Source organism: Lotus japonicus, chromosome 5 (assembly GCF_012489685.1).
Source record: "Lotus japonicus ecotype B-129 chromosome 5, LjGifu_v1.2".
Lineage (NCBI taxonomy): Eukaryota > Viridiplantae > Streptophyta > Magnoliopsida > Fabales > Fabaceae > Lotus > Lotus japonicus.
Genome location: NC_080045.1, coordinates 13,781,890 through 13,801,413, shown reverse-complemented (window position 1 = coordinate 13,801,413; position 19,524 = coordinate 13,781,890). Strand labels below are relative to the sequence as shown.

At 33.9% G+C, this 19,524-nt stretch overlaps 1 protein-coding gene and 2 pseudogenes across 1 annotated transcript; 2 read left to right on the top strand and 1 right to left on the bottom strand.

Moving 5' to 3' along the window:
- Nucleotides 1–3,521: 3,521 nt before the first annotated feature.
- On the top strand, nucleotides 3,522–4,481 carry LOC130719113 (uncharacterized). The gene is made up of 3 exons (XM_057569754.1): nucleotides 3,522–3,605; nucleotides 3,698–4,150; nucleotides 4,239–4,481. Exons 1-3 carry the CDS (start codon nucleotides 3,522–3,524, stop codon nucleotides 4,479–4,481), a joined length of 780 nt encoding a protein of 259 aa, XP_057425737.1.
- Nucleotides 4,482–8,334: 3,853 nt separating this feature from the next.
- On the bottom strand, nucleotides 8,335–10,266 carry LOC130719112 (uncharacterized; annotated as a pseudogene).
- A 2,412-nt stretch (nucleotides 10,267–12,678) lies between these two features.
- Nucleotides 12,679–17,575, top strand: LOC130719111 (uncharacterized; annotated as a pseudogene).
- The last annotated feature ends 1,949 nt before the right edge of the window (nucleotides 17,576–19,524 follow it).

Genomic DNA, 19,524 nt, shown 5'->3' with positions numbered 1-19,524 from the left:
TGTTGGCCTGAATATACATGCTATCATGCTTAACTTTCAATTTGAGAGAATTACTTTTGTGAGGAATCAACTAGTAAGTACATAGGCTATAACAACAAGAGTTAAATCAAGGTTTCACATGCATAGGATAGGTGAACTAAAGTGGATTGGATGATCAACAACCCAAGGCAATTTTCCATCAATTGTTATTTCAAACATTTGCAACATTGCTCTTTTGCAAAACTTTTGTCACAATCAACCAAAACCAATTACTGAATTTTACTGTTTTAAGAACTTGCAAACTTTAGGCTTAAATCAACAATTCTCACTCACAATCCCTGTGGTTCGATATTTTAAAACCCGGAGGTATTCGTACACTTGCGAATTGACCAACAAATATCAAGAACCACACTTTGGTCGCTTCTTTGTGTCTGTTCATTTTCAGTTTTAGATTTCACAATCTCTACTAATTCATTTTATGTTTCATATTACATTCATCAGAATCGTCCTCTACACACATCGATGCGGCGACTCATGCCAGAAGAACGAGAGCTTTAGGTGGACTTGGGGTTGCGGTGGTGGGGTTGTGACATGTTGGGATTGACGGAGCAAACGCCGTTGCCGTCAAGATGAATAGCGGCAGCGCACCAGGTTTTGTTCCCTTTATTCCAGTCTTAATTTTAAGGAGTTTTTTGAATTCCTCAGTACTTAACTTTTTGTTAATTTCTTCTTCTTCTCATTTTTTCTTTCCCTGGCAGCTTTCTTTAAAAAAAAAAATTGGCATGGATCTAGCCATTTTGCTTAAGAAATTTTTGAGGTTATGCGTGGTGCCTTTGCTATATTGGTTAATTATGTACATTTAATTATTGATGTTCGTTTCTGTTTGATTGTAGGACCTATGCTTACTTGCTCATGTTGTATGTTCTTCTATGCTAATTTGATTTGTACACAAAAACCACCTCTTTCCTTCTCTTTTTTCCTTTGTATTTTTTTTACAACTTCTTTTTCTTTTCCACTCCCTCTTTACCTTGATCTGGCTCTCATTCTCATCCATCTTCCACTTACTCATCATCCTTTTGCCAATCTCACCTCATTCAGCTCTCCATCTTCTTTCTTTTCAAGCTCAGGGTTTCAATTCCTACTGTGACTTCTCTTTTCTATCATGGTTGCGATTTGGGCTTTTCCATAAGGTTGGTTTTGAGACATTGTTATGCTTGAGATGGTCAACATAAAAAAATGATCCATTTTTGTGTTGACATTGATTTCGCGGTCATGGTAAACCTTATAAACTTGGATTCATAATATTCCTTTTTTGGTCAATTTTATTTTTAGTCCTTTGGAAATGATATATATGTGTACTTGAATTACTTGCATATTGTTGAGGTGTTATGGTCCCTATAGAATGACAAAGATACTTACCCACCTCTTTTTTAAATAATCAGGTTTTTCTCACTTCTTCACTCCCATCTTGAAGAAAGTACTCCATTTTTTTATAATGTGAAAAGAGAATGCACCCCGTAAATGGAGTTGTTATTTGTTCATTCACACAGAAAAGAGAATGCACCCCCTAAACTTGACATCTCCCACTAATTTATTAAAGTAACCTTTTTTTTGGTCTTTCTAGCACAACTCCATTTAGGATCCATGAGTACTTGGTGCATGTAAATGTTATCTCTGATTTTTTTTATTTGTTCTCATATATGTTTTAATGAGTTGTTTTAGCCTTATGCGGAAGACAAAAGGTTTGATTCTAAATCCAACCAAAGTTCAGCATCACTAATAAGGCGGATTACCTGAGATCTACCAAAAAAAGTGAATGTGAAGAAAAGGGAATAAGACAGATTTAGTGCCAGAAGTCTGCTATCATGCTTAGTTTCTTTTCATTGGTTAGAAGTCTACTCACACTTCCCTCTGTAACAATTAAATAATGGAATTTGGACTTTCCATGTGAAACTTGGGTGGCGTTGTGGTCAATGAATGAAGATGCTTGCAGCCTCCAAGCTTCCGCATGTGCTTTCCTTCAGTGCCATTATTATTGATATGAAATTAGGTTTACCCATAGGGTGGAATAGACTGTCACCGTTGTTGACTGTTTTGGTGTGTGTTCGGTATTGTGAGATTGATTTGTAGAAAGAAGGCTTTGACCTCCACTTTAAATGCTTGGAAAGATTTGAGTTGTCATTGTGGATCTATAATAAATATTAAATAGTTATATTTTGTTTCTGACTGTGAAGGGCAATTTTTTATATCTTTCTTTCAATTTTTTAAATTTTGAAGTTCGTTTGTAACTCTCAAACTTATTTCTTCAGTTAAGAGCATTCTTGAAATAAGATAAAAAAACATTAAAGCTGTGCAATTGATGGCTGCAAATTTGATTTTGCTTTGCAAATTAAGCTATTGATTACTATATTATGAGTAACTGTGTGAGTAATGGACATATTTAAGCCATAATTTCAAAACTCAAAACCCAATAAAGTTACAAACACATGCTATATGCAAATTTTGCACTCAGTTTTCTGTAATGTCATGTCCAACATCCAAGGCCAACATTGGTCCTTGATTAATCATCCAAAGCCAAATTTTTCCATGGCATTTACTTCAAAATAGTCCTGAAAGCCTGCAATCTTTTTTTGTGCACAATATTTGACAGTTTAATCATCCACAGCCACAGGGTGACAATTTGAGTTGCTGTTACAGAAACATGCACAACACATTAAAAGAAAGAAAGAAAAATGGTTTCGAAGGTCTCTGTTTCTTCTTCTAAGCGCTCTTCAGCTACTCCTAACTTCTCCAACTCATTCACTACAAGGTACTAACTTCCACTAACTTCTGTATTATCACTTGCATTATGTAAACTTTGAATAAACCATACTACCATTGAGATACATGAATGTTTTCTGTTTTATTTTTATGCCAATATATTTTTAACAGATTTGTTTTCCTTAACTTTCTAGGGCTGCCAGTGTATCTTTCTAAATTCCTTCCACTAAATTGTGGAATTATGAAGCTCATATTGTGTCTCTTTGTTTTGTTTTGACTAGCGGCTGTGTAACACCATTAAATTATTAAAAAATTTGAAACTGATTAGGGTTGTGCACAAGCAATAATATGGACATGATTTGATTAAATTAAAACACAAGGGGTTAGCACAATGATGGAATCCCAAAGGAATTTTAATGAAGCTTACAATTGAATATTAAAGGTACACAAATTAATAAATTTAAATATTTATTACTATGCACTATTAAATCTATTAAAAAGATTGAAGCTGAAGGGGTTGTGCACAAGTAATAATGTGGAAATGATTTGATTAAATTAAAACATAAGAGAGTTAGCAAAGTGATGGAATCCCAAGGGAATTTTAGTGAAGCTTACAATTGAATATTAAAGGTACATAAAATAATATATTTATTAGTATATTAAAAATTAATTTAATTCTTGCCTTTTGTTCCTTTCTTTGATGTTAGACTCACACTCTTGAGCTCTATATATAGTTACAATAGTATGTGCATAGACATCAAAGCCAGAGCTAATATTCTGTCATGGCTAACTTCAAGAATCCATATTCTGTCATGTGCAACACTGTTCCTCCCTTTGCATTTGCAGTTTTGCACCAGATGAATAGGGTAATGGTCAATTGCTCTTCTTTGTTGATTTACTCTCTCTTATATGTTTTCATATTAATAGTTTCATTTTGGCTCTAATTTACTTGGTGCAGAACTATGGTAAGATTGGTGAAGATGTGGTGGAATACCTACAGCTCCCAGATGATGGAGAATTTCTCCTTACTGACCAATTGGGTGTGACCAAGGAAGTATCATTTACTGTGGTGGGCAAAAAGGCTTACCTAATTATAGGATGGTGTGAGCTTCGAGAATTTTACCATTTTTATGGGAACTGTTGGTTTCTTTTTAAACATGTGAACAACTTTAACTTTTATTTTTCAATATTTGATCCAATATTTGCTGAGGTGAAATATCATGGTTGGCCTGTGACTGTGAAGCAAGAGAATGTTGATATTATGAGTCAAATGTTCCCTGCACCTAAGCAACCAGAAATACCAATGATCTACAAAAATTCAAGTGGTTCTGCTGTTATGTTTTGGTTTAAAAATAAAAATCCTTCATGTGTGGTAACTCTTTCAAAAACCCAAGCTGTTGGGAGTTATGTGGTGAGCATCACAGAATATTTTTCTATTTGTTCCTTAGTTTCACTGATATTTTTGTATTCATGTTTTGGTGAACTTTTTCATTTTTCAGGCCTTACCAGCTAAAATTGTTGTGTTTATTCGTCAATTTGGAGTTTCTCCATTGAAGCTTCGAGGGCATGTGGGTGATGATGTTACGTGCAAGTTGCTGAGCAAAAACAAGAAAGATGTGAGGATTGGATCAGGCTGGAAGAAATTTTGTACACGTAATGGGGTTCGTGCGGGAAATCTGTGTTGCTTTAAGTTTACAAAGATCGCAGAGAGGATTGTTGAAGTGTCTATTGTTTTTGGATAACTTTATGGGAGTATAATCGGATGGCTTGCTGCTATGTGAAAGTTTAATTTTGTTTCTGAATAATAGTTATGTCAATTCCAATTGGCAGATTCGTATGAGTTTGTTCTAAAACTTTTTCACAGATTGTTATTATGTATTTGGTTTGTTGACTCAATGTTAAATGTTAGTTGTCTTGAATCTTTACTGTGAGTTTAAATTTAGCTTGGATTTTTACCTATCTAGCAATGTTAAATTAACAAAGCCTTTAAAAAGCTTATCTAACAAAAAAAATAAAAAACAAGATTTAAGAGGGACATAAGAAATTGATACAAAACAAACCATGATTATGATGATAAATATAAGAAAATGCATTCAATGTGACTTTTCTTTAGCTATTTTAATAAGGAACTAGTATTATACCTGTTTATTCGTGCGATGCACTGATAAATTGTTGATGCATGATACTGTTAATTACAATTATTGAGTATTTTATATATGTGAACGATTTAATGTTGTATTAACTAAGATGTCTACCTTTAATCAGTTAAACACGTATACGTTGTTATTTACTTATGTTTTATATTCCTTATATGTATATATATGAATTAGATGAGTTTCAAATGTTAATTAAGTTTGACCCCTTGTCGACTTGCATTGAGCATATTCATGAGTCTTGACTAATAAATAAAACCAAAAAATAACTCAACATATATCATTATCTAATGGGAAAGAAAACTATTGATAGCAAAACATCACACACAAAGTATAGCATAGTATCTTACATAACGTCTAATGGAACAAACCAAGAAACAGATAATTGTTCAAAACATGAAAATCAAGTACTACAACACAATAATTCAAACACTGTATGAAATCACACATCATAGAAGTAAACGATGTAGTTATCTGATTCAGATGTCTGCCACGGTTCAATCTTGTGAACTTGCCCATAATTGTCATGACTGATGATATTATTCATGTAGAAGTCACACCACCATGCAGCCAACTCACCAATCCTGCCACCACTGCCAAATGCCCCTACGATTGGATAGCGTGGAAGATGCCATGTAATGGGCCACTGTGCAATAGTATCATCAGGAAGCAAAACTTTTATAACAGGAGGAAGGTTAGGGAAAAATGTTTGCTGTATCTGGCTTGAAATATTCTACAAAATAGATATAATATAAATTTAGTATTTAGTATAAAACAATTTTATAAGGACAATATAATATGAATAAACAAATAAGACAAACCACAGTTCGATGATCATATATCTGTGCAGCACTAATATCAGTTTCCCAAATTTCTCAAACCAAGGTGCTTCTTCATGTTCATAATTGGCCTCCTCATCACTGGATGTATTATCATTGTCTTCAGCATCATCAATGATAAGATTTATCTGAGGAGGTAGTTGATGAGCAAGATTGTATGTAATCTCCCTGCAAAATGGATCAAAGATGTGGATACTAAATCTGGTCTCTCCACGATAGATAAAGTGCATTATGACAGTATGTTGTATTTCGTGAACGGATATGATGTTAAAGAATCCAGCCCCAATTCTGTGCTCTCCTTGATTGTAGTAGTATGACAAATTAAAGATGTTCCCCGCAGGATCTTGCAATTGAACAGCATGATTGATTTCAAATCCAACAGCTTCATGAAATCGCTTTGGCACAACAATAAATCTCTACATTGGAATAAATTTTGGAATGAAAATCAAGATTTGGCTACATGGAAAGATTGTATACAATATTTAGAAAGAGTGTAAAATAAAAGATCATACCATAGAAGGAAGGACATGTTTGACAAAAATTCTTGGGTTGCTGTGTGGAGATCTCAAACGAAGAGCATACATTTTCGTTGCACGTTAATGTCTACAGGAAGACCTAAAAACAACAATCAATATGAGTAGATAAGTATGTATATTAGAACTATGAGAAGTTTGGTCATGAAAGGCAAAAAAATTAAATTGAAGAAACTCGTGTTTTACATTGATATAAAACATTATATCAAAACTTATAATCACCAACCAAAACAACATTCATTTTACTTAAAAAAAAAAGAAACTCATTGAAATAATAAGGAATTCCAATGAAAATATTATAGGGTACATTCATTATACTTTTGTAATAACAGGAGCAACATACTGATCAAAGTTATCTACTACTAAAATTGACATCCATAATATATTATACCAATATAGAAATTTTTTAATATGGCTTGCTCTTTACAAATAGTTCAGCAAACTCATCCAAACATGTAATCTAAATTTGTTCAATGTTTATCTTAAATATTGTGGACACTTTAGATCAATAGCAAGAAAAAACATAATTAAAAAACATATTGAGGAATGGAAACAGATGATTCTTCAACAATATCACAGCAAAGGCAAAACAAATTGAGGAACTAATTGTAATGTAGAGACAATAGTTGCACCCAAAGTAAAGGCAAAGATACCAAATGCATGAATGAAACGTGACAAAAGATATCAGAAATGTGGTTACATAGAGGAACATCACAAAACAGGTTATGGAATGTTCAGGACTAATGAATGAAGTGGAGATCCAAAAATGCCATAGGTGTAAACCGTGTTAAAATTCATCAATTGCAGAAAAAAACAATTAATATTAAAAATCAACACATAAAAATAATTTCATTAGAGATGGAGAGAAACAATAAGAGCAAAGTGAGGTATGCATGTAACAGATTATGTCATAAAAAAGTGGAAAAACCAACTACTGTGCAAGGAATGTCAAACAAACAGATGAAACGATCAAATCTGGAGTACAAATAGTGTTCAAGTAGATTGATTCCATAGTATAATGGTATATGATTTAGAAGACAGACATAGAAACCTTTTGTTTAGATTCATCCACAACTAATTGAGGAGGTAGAAGTAGAATTCAAGGACCCTATTGGGAATGTTTTCCAAGCTGAACTGGGTTTTTTTGGCAAACACCCACGCTATGGAGGCTGCTTCAATGAAATCCGTCAAACTTATGAACTGGAAAGCTATGTCCACATATTCTTTACACGCAAGGGAGAAATGAGTTATGACATAAGGATTTTTGATGAGCAAGATTTTGAAGTACAGTACAAACTTGAAAATGAGCAACAAAACATTGTTGCTGAGGATGAAGCCTTATGGAGTTCAACTCTCACAAATGCATTATGCGAAGGGGGTCAAACTTTGGTAAGATTTCAATTTCTTTTCTCAATATCCTATTTTTTGAAATAAATCCTTACTTGATTTCAATAAATTTCATTTTTTAGAGTATTCCGGTATCAATTGTCAATGAGCATTTCAGACACCGACCTAAATCAGTCAACATGTTACTGCCTAGCGGGGAAACTGATCAATGGACGATGAAGTGGGATAGCAAAAGACGTCGTCAATGTGTGTTTGGTGATGGATGGTACAAATTTTGCAAAGACAACGAATTCCATTATAGGGACTAACTGAAGTTCTATAAGCTTGAAGAGGAAGACACATTTGAAGTCAAAATATTTCGAAGTGCTTAAGTACTGAATCTTTTCAACCACTCATTATGAGCTATGAACTGGAAAATATGAGATGAAGAAAAGTGTAACATAAATGCTGTATGGATATCTGGATTGTTAATTTGCTAAGTTTAAGACTTGTAACATATCTGCAATTTTAACTATGTCATTTGGAATATGTATGTTATGATTTCATGAAGGGTACTCAGTCCAAACATTTCATTTTGTTTTTGGTCGACATTAAATTTTCTGGGCAATACAAAACCGTTTCCAAAGGACCTTACACATTAAAGTTCAAACCTTGTATTGTTCAAATATCCAGCAAAGGTTATTTACAAAGGGGATGATTTGCAATTTCAAAATATATGTGTGTCTATGTGTTTCTAAAAGAATCAAAAGAACATAAGAATAAACAATTGATGAGAAACAACATAAGTAGGTTATATAAAAGAAGCTTCAAATAAACATATGTCTTAGAAGATACACATTAGGATCCCCAAAATACTAAATATTGGACATCTCTTGTCCTTACAATATCTAATTATATAATAGATAACACCCAAACACATAAATACTACTCAGAATGATTACATACTTCATAGTACTTAGAGTTACAAAATACATGTGAATATCCATGAAAGCACAACCACAATACTACTCTGAAGATGTTCATAATAGATACATAAACAACTTTTCTTTTCATTCTTCACTAACCTCTTCTTCCTAGGAGGTCTGGGTGTACTTGCATCTTCACTGCCGGGTTTGGAAGTTGGTAAACTGACTGCTAAATCTCCAAATGGAGAAATGTCATCAAGAAAAAGATTTGTGTCAGCAACTGAAGACAATTGGCTAGCAGAATCGATAGAGCTATCAACAAACAAAGGTTATTTTTCATCTGATTCAAAGTTTGATCCATATGGGTCAATAATTAGCTGCAGAAATAGAACAAAGTAAATATTAATACAGTTAAATGGAAACTACAATACTCAACTTAACATATGTATTAAACAGTTTCATTAAAGTGAATGTATAGCAGACCTTGGTTGGGGTTTCAATCTTGGTCTTGTCATTGAAAAGATCAATTATGAACTTGTCATCACATGTTTTCTTCACTTTGTATGAATCATCATACTTTGTTCCATGGTCACTTAACTTCTCAACTTTGATAAGAACTTCCTTTCCAATAAGTGCCTTTATATCATCAGGATATTCATCAGCAGCTTTTCCCTGCACAATTTGTATACCAAAATATATCAACATATGGTTGGATTTACAGTTTAATAGTTAATACCTAATAAACTGCAAAAAAGAATTCAAAAGATTTAACAATAAACTTAAACTTCCTACTGATTTAATAATCTTTGAGAACATAACCAACTCTCTGCAGCTTTTCCCAAGCAGATTTTGACAATCTGTGTCAAACATGACAAATGTAGCAACTTCATCTCTATCAGATACCTCAAACTTGAGGCGAAATCTGCATAATGAAATCAAATCTCAATGGCCAAACAGAGTAAACAATTTAAACATTAAACACATCATACATGGGAGTAAACTCAACCACATGAGTTCAACAAGAACCACAGTAATAAAGAACTTCTTCAATAGTCACAGCTTTGCGACATTGGCAAGATGCATACCACCACTTCTCCCCCTCAATTAATCCACTAATTTGTGCTAGGACTATAAACAAACCCTCCTATATTTTAAGGAATTCAAGAAAAAAACAATTCATTAAACTTGACATCAAAAACCAAAACAATAATGAAACAAAAATTAGTAGAATACCTCAGCTGTATCATGCAACTCAACAATATTCTTCTTAGGATACATACTAATAAACTCCTCATTGGCAGGCACGTTGCGAAATCCACCACCAATTTGACCAATAGGCAAATCAGAATCAAGACCATGTAAGGCCAGACTTGATAATATATGAAAAAATATAGTTAGGTCCTAAATGAATGAGTAATCAAATAGAACCTGAATATAGTATAAAAGTTCAAACATATTACCCATCACGAAAAACAGAAACTTCAGGAATATCAGCATTCCAAAACAACTTAGTAGCTTGCATAACATTTTGGATAACAACTTCTCCTACATAGGAATGTTATGAAATTTATCAAACTACTAAATCTACTATAATAATAAAAGAACATATAGACATTTCTAAAATTTAATAATAAATTATACCTCTGTATGTCTTAACTTTGGCAAATTGCACCACAATAACTGCAAGTCCAACTCCAACAGCAGCAAGAAATCCTTTAACCATATCAACATACTTGCCAAATAAAGCCATCTTGATCTTTCCCCTGTTAAAAATAAAAAATAACAACTTTCAATATGCTAATAACATACTTGTAAATGAAATAAATGAATAACCAAAAAGATAAAGGAAACATACTTGTGATCAGTAATCTCCATTTCAATTCTTCTAGTAACATTTCCAGAATTTGGAAATTGCTGCTCATCAGATACAGCTGTGACCAACCCAATAATATCTACCAAAGAAAACACATAATAAATGTATCACAATATTGAACAGGTATAGTACTCTTTAAATAAAATGTTGGATGTTGTTAACTAAACACAAATAAGACAAACTAACCCATAAGGTAATCAGACTCCCCCATAGTCATCTTAATTTCAGATGTATCCTTCAATGTTAACCCAAGCATGGGAATGGTATCACACTGGTCAATTTGGACTTTAGTCTTACTATGGAAGAGAATTTTGTACTCATGTTCAGCAGCACGATAAGCACAAACTAACCCATATCAATTGTATCCCTCTGGAATTTGCTCATCAAATACTTCTTAATATTTGCCTCTATTTTGCAACCCTGACAAATAATCATGGAGTTGATATAAATACACCAATATCATGAGAATGAAAAGTAAAATCAATGAATTCTAAAATAAAGTTAAACAAAATACCTCTGAATCAATCAACACAAGCTGCATAGCATATGGTTTGGAAGGTTCAACATTAGGTGCCATCTCCCACTTTCTAATAACTCTAGCTTTGATTTTCCATGCTTCTCGACCAGGTCATAAACTTCGAATGGAATTCATCTCTGCAAATACAGAATCAATAAAAACACAGTAAGAATACAACACAGTAAGAATCATGCAGATCAATGAATGAGATAAAATAGAAGAAAAGGGTTTCAACCAGAAGGATTGGGATATGGGAATGGTGAGAATGGGAGTTCACAACAGGGGTATTTATAGCCAAATTTTTAAACTGAACTGACAACAACATAACTCAATACACTGATAGAGAAATTTCTTTGTGCAGATTGAAGTGTACGAAATGTATTAAACAAAATGAATAAAATGAATGAAGATTGGGATTGATACTGACCATTTGATAGAGTATACAACTTTAGCTGATGCATTCAACCATAGTAGTTGGGGTTCTCGTGAGGAGGATGACAAATGAACAGTAAACCAATTGTGCTGTCGATCAGGGATTGGTTCACCATTAATCGACGGAAAAGTTGGCTTGAAATAAAAATCAAACGGCGGCAGAAAGCAATTCCTCATTAGATCAATCAGAAGAGACTCTATTGATGGATTGCTGACAGAGAGGTTGAAAGAGGAAGGCTAACACGGAACCACACCTAGGGTTTGAGATTGAAATAGATTAAGAGACGGTTGTGAGAGAGAAGACTCGAAATCAGACGGAGGTGGATCGTACGGCGGAGTAGGTAGAGAGGAAGAGAAGACACACGATTAGAGACTTAGGGTTCAGGAGAGACAGTGATGAACAGTGTCAAAGGCAAAACGACGTCGTTCTACACTCGTTCACTTGAAAAAAAAAAGAGAACTAAGTCAAAGAAAGACACGTGTCAAGCTGTGATTGGCGGTTTTATAGCTACAGTAGTGGAAGAATAAGAAGTAGTAGATATCAAAAGTACAGAGGTCATCTTGAAGTCAAAAAAATAATGTCATTTAAAATGCCTTTTCATAAGTTTTTATGTTACCGAAGTTTTTATGTTACCCCAATTTATGGTTATTGATTCTTCTGGTGTCTTCGCTTTCTACCAACATGAGAATTTAAATTATAGTATATTTCTCATAAACTCCCCTCATGAATTGCTAAACAGCTTCACACAATTTCGACCACAGTCATGTTTTATCTGATGAAGAAGAAGATGTAGACTATGATAATTCGTTAGGTGATACACATATGTTAATTTAATTTCATGCATTTTCCATAAATTTTATATCAATATACATTTCACCACAAAAAAAAATACTTTCACAATTTTTTTTTGGGTTACATACTTTCACAATTTTCATAACGTTTATTTATGCTTCACATAATAAAATAAAAAAAATGTAATCAAAGTTCATTTAAAATATATTTTAAGTAATCTTGTTCCTGTAAAAAAAATTAGATTAATTTATATTTAATTATTTATTTATTTAGCTTAATCCCTTCCACTTCTTTTTGCCGGTGAAACAGATATTGAAATTTTATGTAGCACCAAGATCATGTTTATTTTAATGTGTATTTTGATAACATTTAAGTTTTTTTTAAAGTTTTTTAACTTTAAAATTTATTGATAATACACAAGGCTTTATAACATGAGCAGTGAGGTACAAATTATGGTTTGATATAATATAAACAGAGTTGATTATGTTTCTATAGCATGAAATTTTACATTAAATAAAACATTATTTCAATATTTCCATTATTACTCATGAAAGTATCTTACATTCGATCGCTTTCAACTTTCGCAGATATAGAAACCCAACAACAACCAAATGACCAAGGCAAGCCTGTGAAAGACATAGAAAAGAATGAACCTACAGGTAATTATCTTTTTTTTATAAATATTACAGCACTAATTAGTCTGTATGAGCTTTCATAATTTTTATTGATATTATTCAATTCAAATAGATTATTAAGATGCCGGCGACCTATCATATGAGTGTCAATATTGCGGGGCATTGATGTGGTATGGAGAAAGACTAAACAAAAGGGCCAAATCTCCAAACCCAAAGTTTTCCTTATGTTGTTTGCAAGGAAAAATAATTTTGCCCCATCTGTTGCCTCCTCCTCAAGTATTGAAGGATTTAATCAACAAAAATGATGCTGCGTCCAAGTTCTTCCTTGACAATATCAGATCATTCAACATGATGTTTTCATTTACATCAATGGGTGGAAAAATAGATAAATCAGTCAATGATGGAAATGGCCCACCGATGTTTATCATGAGTGGAGAAAATTATCATAGAATGGGAGGCTTAATCCCTCAACAAGGATCCCAACCAAAATTCTCCCAGCTATATATATATATGACACTGACAATGAAATAAAAAATAGAATGACTGTGGTCAGGTTAGTTTTTTACATAATTTTTAAAATTATAAATTTAATTTCCCTTTACAATCCTTATACCAATTATTAAATCTGATTTATCAACAGAATGGAAAATGGTTCTTCTTCACTTCAAGCTTCAATTGTATATAATATACAACAGATGCTGGATGGGTGCAATCCTTATGTTCAAACCTATAGACAAGTCAGGGATCGGATGGCTGAAAATAATTTCACCAACCTAAAGCTCCGATTAATAGGTAGGAGGCGGAGTGATGGAAGAAGGTATAATTTACCAACTGCATCCGAAGTAGCGACATTGGTGGTGGGAGATTTTGATTCCATTGATGTAGAAAGAGACGTATTTGTTGAAACTCACAGTGGATACTTACAACGTGTTTCTATATTGAACACATGATATTTGCCTTTACAATATCCATTATTGTTCCCTCGAGGAGAAGATGGATATAGAGAGGATGTCCCCTCCACCAAAAAAAAGGGTCGCGTGTCAATAAGAGCATTTTTTGCTTATAGAATTCAGCAAAGAAAAATTGAATTCTCAACAATATTAAAAGCAAAAAGACTCTTTCAACAGTTTTTGGTGGATGCTTACAGCATGGTAGAATCAGCCAAGATGTGGTATCTCAGGACTCATCAGAAGGAACTAAGAGCTGAGATGTATAGAGAGCTATCTGAGGCAATACTGAGAGGTGAGACAAACACTGCAGCAACTGGAAAACGCATAGTTCTACCATCATCCTTCGTGGGAGGACCTCGATACATGTTTCAAAATTATCAAGATGCCATGGCAATATGCAGATGGGCAGGATATCCTGATTTGTTTATAACATTTACCTGCAACCCAAAGTGGCCAGAACTAACTAGACTTTTGTTGCAAAACAATCAAAGCAGTGAAGACAGACCTGACCTTACATGTAGAGTTTTTAAGATGAAACTTGATGATTTGATCGCAGAGATAAAAAAAGGCAAAGTTTTTGGCAAAGTTATAGGAGGTAATATTAACATTTTGATTACCTTTCACATTACATTTGAGCACGCTTTACTGATGTTATAACATGGTTTTTTTACAGTGGTATACACTATTGAGTTCCAGAAAAAGGGGATTGCCTCATGCACACATTTTGGTATTTTTGGATCCAAGCAGCAAACACCCAAAGCCTCATGACATTGACAAGATCATCATTGCTGAAATCCCTGACAAAGATGAAGACCCTTTGTTATTTGATGTGGTGCAATCTTTGATGATACATGGACCGTGCGGACTTGAAAACAGGAATTCACCATGCATGCAAAATGGGAAATGCATTAGACATTTTCCAAAAAAAATTGCTAACACAACAAGTGTTGATGAAGACGGTTATCCTGTTTACCGACGAAGGGAAAATGGAAGGGTCATTAGAAAAGGAAGCATTGTCATTGACAATAGGCATGTTGTCCCATACAATCGACACTTATTGAAAAGGTATAATGCACTCATTAATGTGGAGTGGTGCAAGCAATCAAGGGCAATAAAGTACCTTTTCAAATATATCAACAAAGGTAATGATCGTGTGGTAGCGAGCTTCTATGAAAGTGCTTCGACCGACAACTCGAACGTGGTTGATGAAATCAAACTTTATTATGACTGCAGGTATTTTATTACATTAAAAATAGACAAATTATATTTTATTATATAATTCAAAGTTATGCATTATTATAAACTAATAATAAAATGAATATTATTGGAATCCATGTACTTGTCCGCGTGTGAAGCAGCTTGGAAGATATTTAAATATCGTATCCATTTAAGACAACCTTTAGTTGAGAGGTTGTCTTTCCACTTGCCTCACGAGCACTTACTTTACTTTGAAGATGACGAAGACGTAGCTGCCGTCCTCAACAATCCACGAAATGAGGTGTCAAAATTCATAGCATGGATGGAGGCCAACAAGAACTATCCAGAAGCTAGAACTATAAGATATTGTGAGTTTCCCACTAAATTTGTGTGGAAGCCAAAAGAGCGTGAGTGGCGCCCAAGGAAAAGAGGAATCTCCATTGGAAGATTACATTTTATTTCTCCTGGGAATGGAGAACTATATTATTTGAGGTTATTGTTAAATTTTACAAAGGGGTCATTGTCATTTCAAGACATAAGAAAAGTAGGAGAAGTCATATACAACACCTTCAAAGACGCGTGTTATGCTATGGGATTGCTTGAAGATGATAAAGAGTACATCGATTGCATTGAAGAAGCTTCGCATTGGGGTATTGCACACTATCTGAGAAGGCTTTATGCTATTCTTCTTTTATCATATCAACTTTCAAGGGCAGAATATGTTTGGGAAAAGGTCTGGAAGCATTTAAGCGATGATATTTTGCATAGACAAAGACTTCTTATGCAGCGTACAGGTAAAAGCATTTGAAACTAAACCTTTATTTTTTTTATCAACGGAAAAAAAAGAATGTTATTGAGATGATTTTTAATACAATGTCATTGCAGATTTGAAGCTTACTGACGAGCAAATTAAAAATTTAGCTCTTGCCGAAATAGACAATTTACTGCAAAGCAACAACGGGTCATTAGCAGACTTCCCACAAATGCCTCAAATTGATAGATCCACAATATCATCTTCTCAAAATAGGCTAATTATGGATGAATTGTGTTATGATAGACGAGCTTTAACCATAGAGCATGCAAATCTTTTGAGTAACATGACATCAGAGCAGAAAAAAGTCTATCAAACAATCATGGATGCAGTTACTTATGACAAAGGGGGGTTGTTTTTTCTCAATGGTTATGGAGGGACAGGGAAAACTTACATTTGTAGAGCCTTATCAGCAGCTATAAGGTCCAAATGGGAGATTGCTTTAGCAGTTGCATCAAGTGGAATTGCAGCTTTGCTCATTCCTGGCGGTCGAACACCTCACTCCAGGTTCTGTATTCCGATTAATGTTGATGAAGACTCTACCTGCAACATTAAACAGGGAAGCCCATTGGCTAAATTGATCATCAGAGCTAAAATCATAATATGGGATGAAGCACCGATGACTCATAAACATTGTTTTGAAGCGGTGGATCGAACTCTAAGAGATATTATGAGATTTACCAATAAAAACAGCAACAACAAGCCTTTTGGAGGAAAAGTTGTTGTGTTAGGTGGAGACTTTAGGAAAATTTTACCAGTAATGCCTAAAGGTAGAAGGGAGGATATTGTCCACGCAACCATCAATGCTTCTTATCTTTGGGATCATTGTCAGGTACATTACCATTCCTCCAAAAAATGTCAGCTTTTAAGTTGATCAATTCCTTCCAAACAAATAAAAATCAACCAATAACTTCAGCTATAACAATAGTTCTTATTTTTTGAATCATGACCAGGTGCTTACATTAACAAAAAACATGAGGCTACAAACTGGAAGATCAGCTGCACAGGTTGATGAGCTAAAAAAATTTTCAGAGTGGATATTAACCATAGGAGATGGAAATGCAGGTAGAAGATGAAACAATCCTAGACATCCCTCAGGATCTTTTGATCCCACATTCAGGTGATGCAATGGGTTCTATTGTCAACTCTACTTATCCGTCTTTCCTTCAGAACTACGAAAATCCAAAATTTTTCCAAGATCGTGCTATTTTAGCTCCTACAAATGAGATTGTTGATAGTTTGAATGAATACATGATGTCATTGTTGCCTGGAGATGAGAGAACTTATTTGAGTGCCGATAACACATGTTCATCAGACAACAATTATGACAGTTCAGATGATATCCATACACCAGAGTTTTTAAACACAATAAACTCTTCAGGCTTGCCTAATCATCTGTTAAAGCTAAAAAAAGGAGCTCCAGTGATGCTTTTAAGAAACATCGATCAATCAGCTGGATTGTGCAATGGTACACGTCTGATTATCACTGAAATGGGCAAATATGTTTTGGAAGGCAAGGTTATATCAGGAACAAATGCCGGAAAAAGGGTGGCTATACCAAGGTTAACATTAACCCCATCAGATAGGAGAATTCCTTTCAAGTTTCAAAGGAGACAATTCCCTATAGAGCTCTCTTTTGCCATGACAATAAACAAAAGTCAAGGACAATCTCTAAAGAGTGTAGGGTTATATTTGCCAAAACCGGTGTTTTCACATGGCCAGTTATATGTAGCCTTCTCTAGAGTCACCCATCGTAAAGGATTAAAAATCCTCATTTGCGATGGTGACGACAGTAATTCAAATAGTACTTTAAATGTAGTTTACAAAAGAGTGTTTCGCAATGTAATGTGAAGAGGATGTTTTTCACAAAAATGTTACTTTAATTGTGTGTTTAACTTTTTCTGGATAATCATGTGTATTCAGACTCTACAATATATTTTTTTCCGCTTGCTCATTAATGAAGGTTATTTGAATGATAAAACACTTCATATATACTTAGCTTTCATCTAGCCAATTATTTCCCAGCAACGAAACAAAATTGCTCATCATCAGTTCAAACCAATTCACCATATTTAATTAAAAGAAAACATCAGAATTCATAAACTAATTTTTTATATCTTTTAATCAATAAAATATATTTAAATAAAGACAAATTTAACAAAAACAACACACAAAAAAACCAAAAAATGAGTATCCCCGTGCATCACACGGGTAAAAAGTACTAGTATGTTCATAATTCAAATGACTAACAGATCAATTTACTCAAATTTTTACAATAATGATTCTTATCTATGACCATATGTATATTTGATGGAAGACATTCCGGTGCAACTTCAGAACATATTTCATAACTATAGTTCGGTTGAATTTTTATGAACAAAATAAATTAAAATATAATATAACAAACTAAAAAGAAAAGAAATCACCATATGTTTTGGTTTAGTTGTAAAAATATTATAAAGTAAATTAATTGACAAAAGTTGGGCTTCTTAGTGGGTCTGTTGACTCTGTTGTTATGTATAAAATGGGCTAGAAGACAGTCGATATAACCTACATGATGTATTTTTTTAACTTTGTAGAAAAAAAGTAAAACAACATATTTTCACTTCTTTGACAAATAAACCTTTTTTTCTTCATCAACTTTTATTTTATTTACAATGTATCCTTTATGGGTGTTTAAAAAAAAAATCCTTTATGGGAATAATTTTTGCACTTTAGTAGTGTCTATACCCCCTTCAAATCTTTGTAAATATAGATAGAAGAAAACGGTTTAGTCATCCAATGCAATATTGTTATTGCCACATTTTTATCAACAAGTCCGATCCAATGCTAAATATGTATATGGGAGAGTGAGCTGGGCTTGTTTTTCTTTTCTTTTCTCTAAGGCCAGATGTGACTTATCTTCAACTTTTAGTTGACTTGTATTTTTAGCCCAATACCATATTATCGTGTTTAAATAATAAAAAATAAATGTCCAGAAAGCAATATCCTCAAGACAGTATTGAAAGTTTGAAACAGAATCAGAGAAACAAGTTTTGAAGAATAAGGGCTCGTTTGGCACGCCGTATTAGGCATGATAGTATAAGCTTATACAATACATTATAAGTTTATCCATTGTTTGGTGATGACATTGTATTGTATAAACTTATCCATCAAAGTCCCATTATACGTTAAAATGACGTATTATTTAATCCATCATGTGAGTGATGGATAAGAAATGATAAGGTTGTGACGTATAAGTCACCATCACCACCACCCTCCATTGCTGCCAACTTACACCACCATTGGCCCCACCACCGCCCTACCGTCACCACCGACACCACAACCACCACCCTATCGCCACCACCACCATAATCGCTGCCACCACTCTATTGCCACCACCGACACCACAACCACCACCCTATCGCCACCACCACCACCATTGTCTCCACCCTCCACCGTCGTCGCCACCTTACTGCAGCTGCCACCGCCTTACCACCACCAGCACCATGATGGGAAATTCAACACAAATAACAATAGCAACTCTAACAAGCAATGCACAGCTGATAATAATTTTCCCAAACTTGCTGAATCTGTGAGGAGTAACAACAAATAATGCAACAACTTAAAATCACAAATAAAAAGACACCAAGATTTTTTAACGTGGTAAAAACCTTCTCAATGTGAGAAGGAAAACATCCACGGGACCAAGCCAGTAATAGAGCTCCACTATGATCAAATCAAGTTACAAGAGAGTCTTAATACATAGCACAATTCGTGCACAACAATGGCCAAGCAACTAAGCAAAAACAAGGAAGTAG

What these genes read in the sequence shown, in the direction of transcription:
- LOC130719113 (XM_057569754.1), top strand. Translation starts at nt 3,522, where the DNA reads ATGGCTAACTTCAAGAATCCATATTCTGTCATGTGCAACACTGTTCCT. An exon ending in TTTTGCACCAGATGAATAGG is followed by an intron (nt 3,606 to 3,697) that starts GTAATGGTCAAT and finishes TACTTGGTGCAG; the next exon opens with AACTATGGTAAGATTGGTGA. An exon ending in AAGCTGTTGGGAGTTATGTG is followed by an intron (nt 4,151 to 4,238) that starts GTGAGCATCACA and finishes TTCATTTTTCAG; the next exon opens with GCCTTACCAGCTAAAATTGT.